The sequence below is a fragment of the Macrobrachium nipponense genome, chromosome 11 (assembly GCF_015104395.2).
Source record: "Macrobrachium nipponense isolate FS-2020 chromosome 11, ASM1510439v2, whole genome shotgun sequence".
Classification (NCBI taxonomy): domain Eukaryota; kingdom Metazoa; phylum Arthropoda; class Malacostraca; order Decapoda; family Palaemonidae; genus Macrobrachium; species Macrobrachium nipponense.
The window spans coordinates 107,961,926-107,976,357 of NC_061087.1; the positions used below are offsets into that span (position 1 = coordinate 107,961,926).

Genomic DNA, 14,432 nt, shown 5'->3' on the forward strand with positions numbered 1-14,432 from the left:
TTTTACTTTACAAATATGTTTTGGAGTCCGGATGTGTTTGTTGAACAAGGTACTAACTTGGATTTGCATATGTTCACCATGGTCACTGTAGAACTTTTTATAAATTGGAAAATCATTAATATATATACATTCCGTATCTTTTCATATGATTCGCCAGCATTATTGGACCTTTCGTGGATTAAAATATATATTTGCTGTTGTGTCGAAAGTTTACCGTGCCAGGGCTGGGCTATTCAACTGGATGCATAATTGTACTATTGCACTAGAGATGTGAGTTTAGATTGTAATGAAAATGCTGGCTCAAGAATTTTTCAAAGGAAGGGATATTTTATATCCGATGTTTTACAAAGGATATGTAATTATATGAGACCGACAGATGACTAGTACTAAACAGTTAACCATTTTTTTTATATCCATATATTTTTTTTTATGTAGGTAGTTATTTCTATGAAAGTGATAAAGTTCTTCAATGAGAAACTAAATATATATATATATATATAAATAACTAAATAGCAGAGGTTATTTATTAATCGATGAAGCATTTAATTTTTGATCAGGTTAACAGACTTGGCAGATCATATACTATATATATATATATATATATATATATATATATATATATATATATATATATATATTATAAAATTTATAGAAAGGTTTATATTTATTATTTATTACAAGATAATGCTTAACTGAAGTTCAAGTTATTAGTATGATATCTGAGATTGTCATTAAAAAATAATACTATGTTATAAAGAGAATGTCTCTATATGAATACTAATAGGATACCTAAAAAATAAAATTTCTTGACTACTTTGTTGTCTTTTCATTTAGTCAAAGCCTAGGATATCATAGCAAATCAGTTTGTTTTTGGTGTGTTGGTAATAGGTTGTTTATTAATCCCACAAATTCATTCTCAGGTTCTGTAGAAGAGTTAAAATATTTATTTAAATAGAATGTCTATTAAATTGAGCACATCTAAATGTTTGTTTCCATTTTTATCTCCTAAACAGAATTATAAAATTGGTGTTAAAGAGAATTGCTTCCTTCTCATTAGAACTGTATTATAACACATGGCCACTAAATGACGACTATGTTGAGATTATTATGTTGTTCTGTGAATTCATGTCGTATATTAATATATTAGTTGTTATTAACATCTCTTTTGCATCATGTTCATTGCAGAAATAACGAAGGGGAAGCTGGTGCGACATCCTTCCCCTACTCTTTATAGATTGTCTTGGCAACTGTTTCACATCTACCCCAAGAGCATCTTCTGTCTACTTTAAAGTCTTTGTCTTTCTTTCGACATCTTTTCGAAGCACAAATGGACGGCTTACTGCTTGGTGCTTTCAAGCACAGCAAGTCTTGTTGATGAGTTTACATTGATCAGTGTAAAATATAAATTCTTTTCAAAAGAGTCCATTTGTGTTAGATTTGCCAATATTCTGTTCAATTTCTCTCACAGGCGCACCAGGAAGCGGGCATTTGGGCATTTCAGAAGCAGAATATTGCCTCTATTATGTACAACCCTATGAATGATAGTAACGGCATGTTATTTCTCAATTGTTAGCACACAGTAACAACTGTAGAGTCGAGCCACATGGAGTCTGCGCAAGAGTCGGTTGTCCACGTAGAATCCGTGGTTCAGCAGTCAGGAGCGGCAGTTGTACAGCAGGAAGTTAGCCAAACCCATTCCATCACAGCTTCTGCTGAAGGAACAACAGTGGTCGAAGAAGCCGCACCAGCTATTGAGCCCCAGCCAGTAGATGAAAATGCAAACTCTATCCCGGACGAACCCGAAGCTGCTCCCGCACCACCCCCTGAGCCAGAACCAGAAACAGAACCCATTCCAGAACCGGCAGTAGAACCTTCTCCTCCAGAGACTGTCCCTGAACCTGCAGCAGCCGAACCTGGCTCAGAGCCTGCCCCTGAACCTGAGGCCGAAGTTGCAGTAGAACCTGTTGTTGAGGCTGCTCCTGAGCCAGAACCCGTTGTTGAGGCTACTGCTCCTGAGCCAGAGGCAGCCCCAGAACCAGAACCAGCCCCAGAACCAGAGCCTGTTGCTGAGGAGGCTGCACCAGAGCCTGAGGCAGCCCCTGAACCTGTTGCGGAAGCTGCCCCTGTGGTAGAGGCCCCACCTCCCGTAGAAGAAGTCAAAGAAGTTTCAGCAGCTGAGGAAATCAGCCAAGAGAACATCAAAACTCAGCTTCATGAGATAATCAGTGAAATTGAGCAAGAGGTCATTCCAGAACAGGATGAGGTAAAGGCAACGGAGGTACCAGGAACTAAACCAGTTGAGGAGGCAATGCCAGTGGAAGCGTCTCAACCGGTTGTAGAACCTCAACCAGTTGAAGAGTCTAAGCCGGTTGAAGAACCACAACCAGTTGCACAGACAGAACCGTTTGTCTCACCACAACCGGTTCCTGAGCTGCAACAGGTTGATGGTCAAGTGCCTCCTGGATATGAGGGTGAAATGGAGGAGTACGAATATTATGACGAGGTATTTGATATTAGGTCACTTGAATTTTCCCATCCCGTTTTTCTTTTTTTTTTCTTTTTTTTACCAGAATTCAGCCCCTGGAGAAGAGAAAGATAGAAGAGCCCCCTCCAAGTTAAGATGGTAAAAGTTAGGCCACAGACCTTGAGAATCTTAAAAAAAAAAAAAAGAATTTAAACTTCTGTGATACTGATAGGCAAGATTATTGATAAAAAAATCATTCATAGGTAAATGCCAAGATAGGTAGAGATGTATACAGTGATATTTATCCATTGACTTCTTATTATAAGTAGCTTTAGAGCCTTCTGGTCAGACCAGCCTGTGAATAGTAACTAAACAACAGAAATTTCTAATTTCCTCTTCTCCATTGAAAATTACCCAGCACACCTGCCTCAACATTATCAAATTAGGATAAAAAAAACCAAGTATATATATAAGGTTTTTCTCCAAACCGGGCTTTCACCTTTTTCCATTTACAGATCACTGACTTGAGTATCTGTAATTCAGATCATATTGAATATCTTTTGACTAATCTTAGTTTCCCTGACACAACTAATTTTTCTCTAAATATGGAATCTCTGCCTAACAGTATTGACTAATTTCCATGAAGAGTGATTTTTCAATTTTTTGGCACCCTTTTTAAGTTGGTTGTGCTTTTAACTGATTTTATTTTCTTTTATTTCCATGCTGATGCTGTAATCTCTTGTATTTTTGAGGCTGGCTCAAACCATGAGCCAAAATATGTATATGTAATTTTTTAAGAATTATTACTTTTACCCTTTAATTTACCATAATATCAACACTGAAATATCTTACTTTTCTTTAGACTGTGATTACAGTTGCTAAAGAGATGAGCTTTGCCCAAGAGAATGGAGCAGAGTTTGAGATGAAGTTGTGGTTGAATAATATATATATATATATATATATATATATATATATATATATATATATATATATTATATATATATATATATATATATATATTCAACCACAACTTCATCTCAAAGTCTGCTCCATTCTCTGGGAAAAGCTCAAATTAAAATAACGATAATATTAATATATATTTATTAAAAAATAATATTATTATATATTGTATATTATATATATATATATGATATATATATATATATATTATATATATATATTATATATATGATATATGTTTTATCTATTGAAGTGAGTGGCTTTATTCGCGGGTACTATATTCTTATCAAGACTTTGAATCAGTCTGTCTGTACTTCTATTTCTCCTCTGGCAACAGGGAAAATAATTCAGGATATATACTTTAATACTTTCCATTTACAGTTCCTCGTTGGACGAGTCGGTTACGTGCTCGACTACCGATCTCAGGGTCCGGGTTCAAGTCCCCACTCTGCCAACGCGAAATCAGAGGAATTTATTTCCGATGATAGAAATTCATTTCTCGATGTGGTTCGGGTCCCACGATAAGCTGTAGGTTCCGTTGCTAAGTAACCAATTGGTTCCTAGCCACGTCAAAATATCTAAATCCTACGGGCCAGCCCTGGGAGAGCTGTTAATCAGCTCAGTGGTGGTCTGGTTAAACTAAGATATACTTTTAATTGGTGGACTGTTTACCCACTTCTCACGACGGTTTCATCAGGACTGGATTATAAATCGACATATGCGGTTTTTAACCGCGTACAGTAATCGAAATAATTGATTTTGATTTATGATCCAGTCTTGAAGATGTTGCCTATAGAGGTAGAGAAACGGTCCATCGACCAGAGAAAGGAAAAGTAAATGGAAAGAGTGCCAAATTATTTTTCTTCATTCCTGAGAATCTTGTCGGAAGAGAAAAAGAAGTATAGACTTATTCAGTCTTGATGAGAAGATAGTTGCAGACACCAATGCCGCTGACTTCAGTAGAAATTGCATAAGAGGGAAAATGTGCCCAAATAGCAAATATATACTATCTAATATATATATCAATATATAATATATATATATATATTAAGATATATTATATATATCTATATATATATATATATATTATATATATATATATATATATATATATATTATGTGTTTTATACAAATGAGTGAAATGCCCCTTTATACGCTTCCTCTCTCGTATTTTCCAGGGCAGATAAACCTAATGAATTATATTGCAAAAAAATATTTTACATATTTTCAAATTTCTTCCCATGTCAATTTTGTTTTCTACTTTCAGTCCTATCTTGCGCCGAATTACATATAGATTAAAGTAACATTCTTTAGCAATTTGCCTTTAGTGAAAAAGGGAGCAATTTACTTTTAGTGGAAATGGGCAAGTGAAGATTTGTACATATAAGTACGAAATCTAATCTATGAGATATTTCAGCACATATTATGGTATCTTAAAAGACATCAATATCTAATACTGAAGCCCAGAATTGTAAATAAAAGCCTTATTTAAAAGAATTCCAAGGTTTTATAAGGTTCTCTTCACACTATACATTGTTGCTACAAGAAAATATTATTCATATTCTTGTTTTTGCTTTTATGCCCACGTATTCTCTCATCTTACACAACTCTTGGACATTGACTGTGTCTTTATGCTCATTTTACAAAATCGAATCAACTTTTTTTTCCTATATGTTTCCTTTGTAGCTCAGTTTATAATCAACTACAGTATCTTAAATTCATTTCTGGGTCACTGTCTTAGCACAGATACTTCAGAAACCATTCAGAATTTAGGTCAGATGTATTGTCACGAGAAAGGAACACATTTTTTTTTTTTTTTTTTTTTTAACAACATGATCAGAGTGATGTTTCATTATTTCAATATTCCCTTTGGGATTTAAATATTCTTTGAAAATCACATAGGAAATCTCTGTTATATAATATAACTAGAAGAGAATAAACTTATTAGAGAGAACAAAAGTCTCCTTATGGTCAAAGAATAGAAAAATAAAATACAGTAAAGACGGGAACGTGGAATAACTGTCATTGTCCACTAAAGAATTGTCATTTTACTTTACAAGATCAAAGAACAATGCGTATTGAAGTTTTGCATACTTATAAGATACATAAGATATATAAGATAATTTGAATATTAGATCATTAATGTAAATAATAGGATCATTTCAATTTTATGCGTTCTCTCTCGTATGCTTTAATTTTTTGCTGTAACTCTCTTCAAGATTTAGGATATAGGTGTCTCTTTAGATTTCTTATTCTTTGAATAAATAAAGCTACAAAGGGAATGGATGTCACAAAATTGCACATGGTTGGAAATGCTAATAGGCTGCTGACATATTTTTCTGGTTGATTTTGGGAAAATTTAATCTTATAATTGCGAGGCTCTCTTTTTTTTTTTTTAAGAGTGTTAAACTTTTAATGCTTCAAAACAAACTAATTTATGAGCTTTTTAAATGATTAATATTGATTTATTTTTTAGTCCGACTTGCATAATTGCATGGCACAGAACTCATATTATTTCTTAAGGATTCCGAAATATTTTGCTCTGTAGCCTGAAGTCTTCATAGCTAAAAACACATTTATTATTATTATTATTATTATTATTTTATTATTATTATTATTATTATTATTATTATTATTATTATTATTATTATTATTATTATTATTAATGCATACATATTCTTTAGGAAAAAGCCCAAAATATTTGCTCTGTAGCCTGAAGTCTTGGCAGCTCAAAGCTCAGGTTATTATTAATTGATTATTATTATTATTATTATTATTATTATTATTATTAGTTATTAGTTATTATAACTGCGATATATCTTTTAGGAAGAAGCCAAAAATATTTGCGCTGTAGCCTGAAGTATTGGCAGCTCAAAGCTCAGGTTGTTGTTATTATTATTATTATTATTATTATTATTATTATTATTATTATTATTATTATTATTATTATTATTATTATCATCACTGAGTATATATTCTTCAAGAAACCAAAAAAGTAGCAAAATCGAACAGAAGTCTTCCACGTAACAGAAATACAATAGAGTAGCTCAATTCTTGAAAGAGTAATCTTATAAAACTCCCTTGGAAGTGGAAAATCTAATCTGTCAAGATTCCCCCCACTTGTAAGTGACCTTCCTTCGGAGGCCACCCCTTCGGAGGCCACCCTCTGAGTTCCCTCTGCTGGAGGCCCCTTCGGAGGGCGCCCCCCCCCTCTTTTTTCTAATTTCATTCACCTGGGAAAAACAGAGGTTAATTGATTGTACCCTTTCCTTAGGATGGAACTCTGCACCACACCTGGAGACCGAGGGGGAAGTACAGCGTTCCGAAGACCGAGATTGTGGTAAGGACACCTGCCCTTAGGATGCCCGTAGGGTAGGATACCCGTAGGACGTGAAAAGGAAGTTGATCTGGGTTTCACAGGATGGAGGAACGGAAGTGTATCTGAGAGAGATATATAGAAGAGATTTATCAAAGTGTATGAGTATGATACCCGTAGGATTTGACAAGGAAGTTGATTTGGGATTACGCAGGATGGAGAAACGAAAGTGTATCTGAGATATATAAATATATATAATATAATTATATATATATATATATATATAATATAAATATAAGAAAATTTATTCAAGTGTTTTGCTTTAGGAATTATTTATTCGTTTTTAATGTTACTGAGTAAGATTTTCTTTTTTTATAAATGTGGATTTGCAGGTTTGAGAAAATATAAAATATATATATACATATATAAATATATATTATATATATATATATATATATATATATATATATCTATATCTATATAAGAAAATTTATTCACGTATTGCTTTAGGATTTTATTTATTCGTTTTTTAATGTTACTGAGTATGATTTTCTTTTTTTATAAATGTGGATTTTCAGGTGAGAATATATATATATATTTATAATATATATATATATATATATATATTATATATATATATATATATATATATATATATATATATATTATATATATATATGTATATATATATAAGAAATTTATTCAAGCGTATTGCTTTAGGATTGATTTATTGGTTTTTTTAATATTACCGAGTAAGCTTTTCTTTTTTATAAATGTGGATTTCAGGTCAGGAAATTTCCCGGATGTCAGACGATAAGGTTTGAAAGTTCTTTTTAAGTAGAAAGGTGTGTTCACGAGGTGAATCGTAGGATGTACAGGGAGATAAGAGACAGTGAATATATTTCAACTTTTGAAGTTTCCTAAAGAAATCGCTGTTTTCGGAACATATTCGAAAAGTTCTTAGACATGATAGTTTTTTTGAATAGTTTTTGTTAAGTCCTTTCATTTTAATGCCAAGTAAGTGGTTCTAATGTTAAGATTAAGTACAGGACTCGGTTCTCAAATTTATGCTTTTTCGAAAACAAATTTTACTTTTTATTTTTGTTCAAAACTATAGAAAAGGTTTAAAAGAGTTCTTAAAGATCACAATGCTGCCTCGAATGGAACTGTTGTAGGTTTAAGTGGCAGATAATTAGTAGTGAGATTCAGGGAGCATTTGGAGTTATGAAAAATGTATGAAGTTAACGCATTCCCTTGACAAGATTCATTCTGAAATATATGGCTATCGGTGTCAAGCAAGTTGCCTTATATTCACGGTTCAAAGATTGAAAAAGAATGAAATTAAAAAAAAAAAAAGGGTGATCAGTTGAATGCATAAAACTTTTTTTTCATGAAAAGGTCAAAAGATATTAAGCGAGAAATGAAGAGATGAAATGAAGCAATTAGTGAATAAGTGGTCAAAGCAGTGAATAGATATATGACCTAAATAAATGTAGAAATGTAACATGATACATGATAGGACTCAGGGCTCACTAAAGTGAAGGCTTTTTTATTTAGCAAGTAAACGAATATCGAGTGATTTTGCGCTGACTGTGTAGTGATTATGGTCTTCAGAAAATGCAGATAGATATGTCTCTTATAGTTATGCTACAATATTTGCTTTGATTTGCAGGTGTTTTTTTTCTCGTTAATATTTGGTTAGATAACATATTAGTATGGCATTCAATCTGTTTAACAGAATACACAGATATGTGAAGTCCTTATAGTTGTATAAGAATGTTTTATTAGTTTGGAATAACAGAAAGTGTTTTTTTAGCTAATGTTTGGGTTAGCAAATTAGTGTAATATATAGTTACCTGCTTAGTGAATTTAACATTGAGATTGGATTAATACTTTATGGAGTTCATTGTGTGTTTTATATAATATTTAGGGAAAACTAGATCTCCAGTAAATACTGACGAAAATGTTAAGTAATATCTTATAATTTCTGAGTATTTTGATAATAAAAGTAATCTTATAAAAGGTAAATGAAACTTTCGCTTACTTCGTCTCAACTTACAAATGAATGAAGTTTGGACCTACCTATAATTTTGAAAATTAATTAGTATCAAAGTATTTGCTTCCGTAGAGTTATTTTGCAAAACTTAGGCCAAACTAACAAAAATGCCTATGTTCTAGAACTAACAACAGTGCTAAATTGACTCTAGATAGTAAAATAATACTCGTTTGACTCTATCTTAGCCGTAGGTACCAAAATACAATGTCAAATTTTCTACTATATCCTTCGTTATTCTTTCGTTTAAAATAATGCCCCACTCATTCCGTTCCTCGATACCCACAGTACGAAGACGTGGTACCCATCCAGGTTCCGGACGTGAAGCTCTCACCTTTGGCTCAGAAACCTCAGCCTCCTCCACAACAGGTGATCCAGCAGGTTGCACCCCCAGGTGTGGTAAGTAGACGGTTCTCTGGTCTTCTTGGTGTTTGGTTTTTTGAAATAACTTTGGGTGTTCCTCAGTTCTGTGGTTTCGAGGTGCCCTTAATATGGTAACATTTTGGTTCCTGTATCAATGGTTTTGGGACTTGAATGTCCTTTAAATATACTTTGAATATAATTTTAAGTAGACGGCCTTGTATTGTTTTGAATAGATGACCTGGTATGACCTTGGTATGATAATATTTTGGTTTGTTTATTCAAGACTGCATATATTTGGCTACAGACAAATTGGGTGTTAAGTATACTTTAAATAGTTGGTCTTGTATACTTTAAATTGATAGTGAATGATTGTTAGTTTTTAAATGGCCTGGGATGTTCCTCAAGTCTGTGGTTTAAAGGTGCCTTCAGTATGATAATATTTTGGTTTGTTTATTGAATTATTGTATTTAGCTGGTTGAAGACGAGCTTTGAGTATTAAATATACTTTAAATAGATGGTCTCTGATATTTGGTTTATAAGTAACTTGTTCCCCACCTCTTTGATTGAAAGCTGTCTTCAGTATGATAATATTTTGGTTTGTGTAGTTGAAATAACTGTTTGTAGTTGAATAAAGACCACTTTTATGACTTGAATATACTTTAAATTGATGGTCTGTGGTGTTTGGTTTTGAATGATTTGGGATGTTCCTCAGTTCTGTTATTCAGATGTGTCCTCAATATCATAACATGTTGATTTCTGTATTAAGTTAATGTGTATAATTAGCTAAAACCAACTTTGGGACTTATACCCTAAATAATTAGGGTTACATAATTCAAATTGATGGTCTCTGGTTTTTATTTTCTGGTCTTGAAAGGACCTGGGATGTTCTTTAATTCTGTGATTTAAATAAACCTTTACTATGAAAACAAGTTTGGTTCCTGTACTGAATAATTGTATGTAGATAGCTAAGACCGGCTTTAATATACTTTAAGTAGATGATTTTGTATAATTAAAATTGATGGTCTTTGGTTTTTGGTTTTGAAATGACCTGGGGTGGTGTTCAATTTGGAGGTTTACATATGCCTTCGGTATGATAACATTATGGTTGGTTTATGTGTTGATGATTGTCTGTAGTTGTCATAAGTCCACCTTTCGAATTTAATTATACTTTAGATATGATAACATTATAGTTTCTTTATTAAGTCATCTATAGGATTTAGACTTTAAATATTATAAAGCTATATTTTCTGTATTAAATGGTTGTATGTAATTGGCAAATGTCCAACTTTGATATTTAAATTAACTTTGAATCTATTAACATTATATATTATATTTATGAGTGATTGCATCTAATTGGATCAAGGCTTTCCTTTTGCAAATTCTCTTTCAAATAAAATTTACATTTATATAAAATTTTACTACCTTGGGCTTTGTTGCTTTGCGATTTAAATAGACTTAAAAGATAAGATTATAGAACAGTCTTTGCAAAGTGATTGAACGCAAAATTGACCAAAGATTACCTTTTGGGATTTAGATATATATCCTGTTCCTCGGTAAATGTAAACGATACAGTTTGTATAAAGATTTGTATATAAGATTTTTGTGTATCTTTGTGATTTAAATATGCTTTAAGAATTTGTAAACTTATAGTTTGTGTATGAAATAACAGTATATAATTAGCTAAAGGTTCTGTTTTGCGTAAGACTCTAAACTTTGAGGTAAAGGTAGGTTTAAAAGATGAAAGCTTTATAGTTTTTAATCAAATGTCAGTATCTAATGATACAGAAACTTTTTTGCAGCCTGTTATTCATAAATAGTTACATGTTTATGGAATTTATTTTCTCTATTAACTTTGGGCATATTTGTAGTTTATGTACACACTATTTTTGTTAATTTGTAAGTTTTGTTAAAAATTTTCAGTTGCACGTTTTTATAAGTATGTAATATATTGAATCTAGAGAAACATTTGCTCTGAGAAACCATCTTTCAAAAACTATGCTGAATTTGTACTTTATCAAATTCATTGTTGTAGAAATATTATGGCCTTTATATTCGGTGGCTGGGTAAATTCGGGTTGTATGTACTTCTACCGACTGTGTTTTAAGTCATTTTTTTGGCCTAGTGGATTTAGAAATTCAAGAATGTAAAATTGTTGGTTTTTTACATTCAACGTTAGTTTAAGTACGATTGGGAATTTTTTTCAATATTTATTTAAAGGCGTTCGCAAGATAATAGTTAGTTTGTTTTTATTAAATGCTGGTACAGTGTGTATATTATCATAAAGACCTTACTAGATTATGATGATTTATGAAATAATGGTACATATTTGTGGTAAAATATTCATGAATAGTTTATAAACTAGAATTCTTGTACTTCACTTGTAAATACTTCTTAATATTACAGAAGTTTTCGTTTTTGTGAATACAGGAATCAATGTTATGTAAAATGTTTAAAAGTATGGATTAAGCTGTAAAATTTTCTTGGAGGTGTAAAATTTCTTCGTGAACATTTTAGTTAAAGACATGTACGTAATTCATTCTGCAGAATTTAACCAACGAGAATTAACTTTGATTTTATGAGATTAAAATTTCATTGTGTCACAAAACAGCTGATAGCGTGTTACTTCGTTTCAAAAAGGTACAATGTCATAGTTATGTTCAGTCATATAAGATGGTAATTATAGAGACCTATTATCCATTGCTTTTACAATTTATACCTTTTCATGTATATGGACTTTCACCTAATGTTAATAGATATAAAGTGCTTATAAACATATATGTATATATGTGCATATATATATTATATATATAATTATATTGATATATATATTATATAATATATATATATATATATATATTATATAATATATAGATAGATAAGATAGATAGATAGATACACACACAAATTTATTGTAACTTACATTAAAATGCACTTGTTAGAGGAAATCGTTGAGCATTGTTTGTTTTGACATAAATAGCATAAATTAGAGTTATTTCCACTGTTAGATTTTGTTTCTATCTAATAAAGGCACCATCGATATCAATGAAAACTTAAGATTGGAGGAGTAAGAGGATATTCCATAAATTTGTTTGAGATTTGTGAAATTCCTATATTTTTTAGATATACAATTAGTTTCAGGTATCACACCAAGTCTCTCTCTCTCTCTCTCTCTCTCTCTCTCTCTCTCTCTCTAAGGAGACCTAGTCTCCCCTAACTCTAAAAGACCATAGGCTCCTGTTTTTTTACCCAGCTCCACCACAATGTATTTTTGAAATCAGTTGTTTTCTGTAATCTTCCAAAAATACTGTCACCTTAAACCTCATGTTACTTTGTAACTGTTTTAGATTTATTTTTAATTCTCATTTCATGTTGTCACATGATGTCTTGTTTATCAAATTTAGCTTTTAATATTTTCCCCTTATATCTCTGTTTTTCTCTTGAAACAAGTTTCCATTTCTTCTTTTACTTTCTGATCTTTTATTTCAGTTTTCTCTTGAACTCATATCTCATTCCTTCTTTATATTGTCATATTTGTTTTGATTTCCTCTTTATTTCTCTTCCCTCCTTTTAGACTGTCACCTTTTTTTTTCAGTTTTCCCCTTACCTCTATCATCCTTCATTTGTTTTTCCCTGAAAGGTTTTTTTCCCATTTGCAAATATTTTCAGCTTTAGGATTAAAATTGGATTTTTTTGCAGATGCCAAAATTGGTTTATCTTTTATTGTTGTTGCTGGTAGTGTGAAACCAATTTCAATGCTGATTATTAACGCAATAATCTAAAGAAACTACTTATGCAATAGATATATTTTTATATTGTGTATGGTTAGTCCCAAGTTTGGTAACCATATTTCTAGGCAGCTTTTGTAGAGTGTATAAGCGAAATGAATTCTGATTAGTATGTGTGTGGATGTCGTTTTTATTCGTTTTAGCCAGAGGAAGCTGATTATTTTAAATGAAAATAATCTTGCTTTATGAACAAAACAAAGTTAACTTTTTTTAAAGTGCCTTGCTGTAAGAAGATTTTGCAAATCCAGAAAATGTTTATTGCCAGAAAAGGTTGATGATTTTGCATTGGTGACAACTTTTTTTCTCTCATTTAAGTAGATTTCTGTTATTAATCTTTTCCGTGTGTCAACAGGTCACTAACCAAATCCCGAATAACGTGGAGAGCCTCACCAACGGTGATGTTCCAGTCGATCTTGCCCACATTGAAATTCCCGAAGGTATTCCTCTCCTGGCCAGAATTCTCCCCAAGGTAAGATAAAAACCACTCTTATTACCTTGATAAAGAAACAAGAATCGTCCTTAAGATTCCATCAAGGCATTGCCTTAGTGGTACAAAATCCTTTAGGAGCCTCGTAAAGGATTCCGGTTTCATATTTGTTGAAGGGCTTCGATTTCGAAATGACCTTTTTCGTGATGACTATTTGACCTCGATTCGTGACTCAATTTCGGTGGTCCCTACGAAGGGCACCAAAGCGTGACGTAACGTGCGAGTTGATTGATTGATTGATTGATTTGATGCACCAAAGTGCTGTAGCATTTACGTAGGTGTATGAAGTCTTTTGTACCATTTGTAACTACGTAGCTTTAAGTTTTTTTTATGAAGTGTATTTTGATAGAATTGCATTGAGAGTGAATTATCAGGAATGGAAATTACTGTAGCTTGGAATTATATTTCGAAGAAATTGCATTTAGAGCGAACTCTCAGGAGTGGATATTTCTGTAGCTTGGAAGTAGGTAGTGGACCAAATACATACTGTATTTTGTAAGAATTGCACTGAGAATGAATTCTCAGGAAGGAGATTTCTGTAGCTTGGAATTAGGTAATGGATCCTATACACTGAACTCCATAGCAAAATCCTAGAGATACAGATAATACCTGATTCATACGCAGAGGTAATGCGGGTTTTTCCACGCGATAATATTAATTAGTTCTTATAAAATTTGGATGTATTTTCTCTATTTTAAATGCTGTTTTGAAATTTAGAATTCTTGTAGTGTTTTGAAAGCGTACAAAATTACTTATGAAGACCACTGCTCTGTGTTGAAAAGATTCTTCCTTATATCTGGACTAGCGAGATGAAATGAAGAAACTTAAAAAATTGATAAAATTCTTTTTTGGCTGTTTTGTCAAGGATGGATGATAGTATAACCCAGGGTAAAAATTGTACCTTAATTTGTCATAATATATATAGAATTTTTAGGTTTTTAAGGGATTGATGAAAAAGAGCAGTGATAGGAAAAAAGTGTATCTTTGTTGTTACTGTAGTGAAT

General features: G+C 31.9%; 1 protein-coding gene across 1 annotated transcript in view; it reads left to right on the forward strand.

Moving 5' to 3' along the window:
* LOC135209722 (serine-rich adhesin for platelets-like) overlaps positions 1 to 14,432 on the forward strand; it is a 262,683-nt gene that overhangs the window by 103,707 nt on the left and 144,544 nt on the right. The window contains exons 7-10 of the mRNA XM_064242489.1: positions 1,574 to 2,503; positions 6,699 to 6,764; positions 9,082 to 9,192; positions 13,294 to 13,410. Coding sequence (XP_064098559.1) covers positions 1,574 to 2,503; positions 6,699 to 6,764; positions 9,082 to 9,192; positions 13,294 to 13,410 — 1,224 coding nt within the window. The remainder of the gene's footprint in view (positions 1 to 1,573; positions 2,504 to 6,698; positions 6,765 to 9,081; positions 9,193 to 13,293; positions 13,411 to 14,432) is intronic.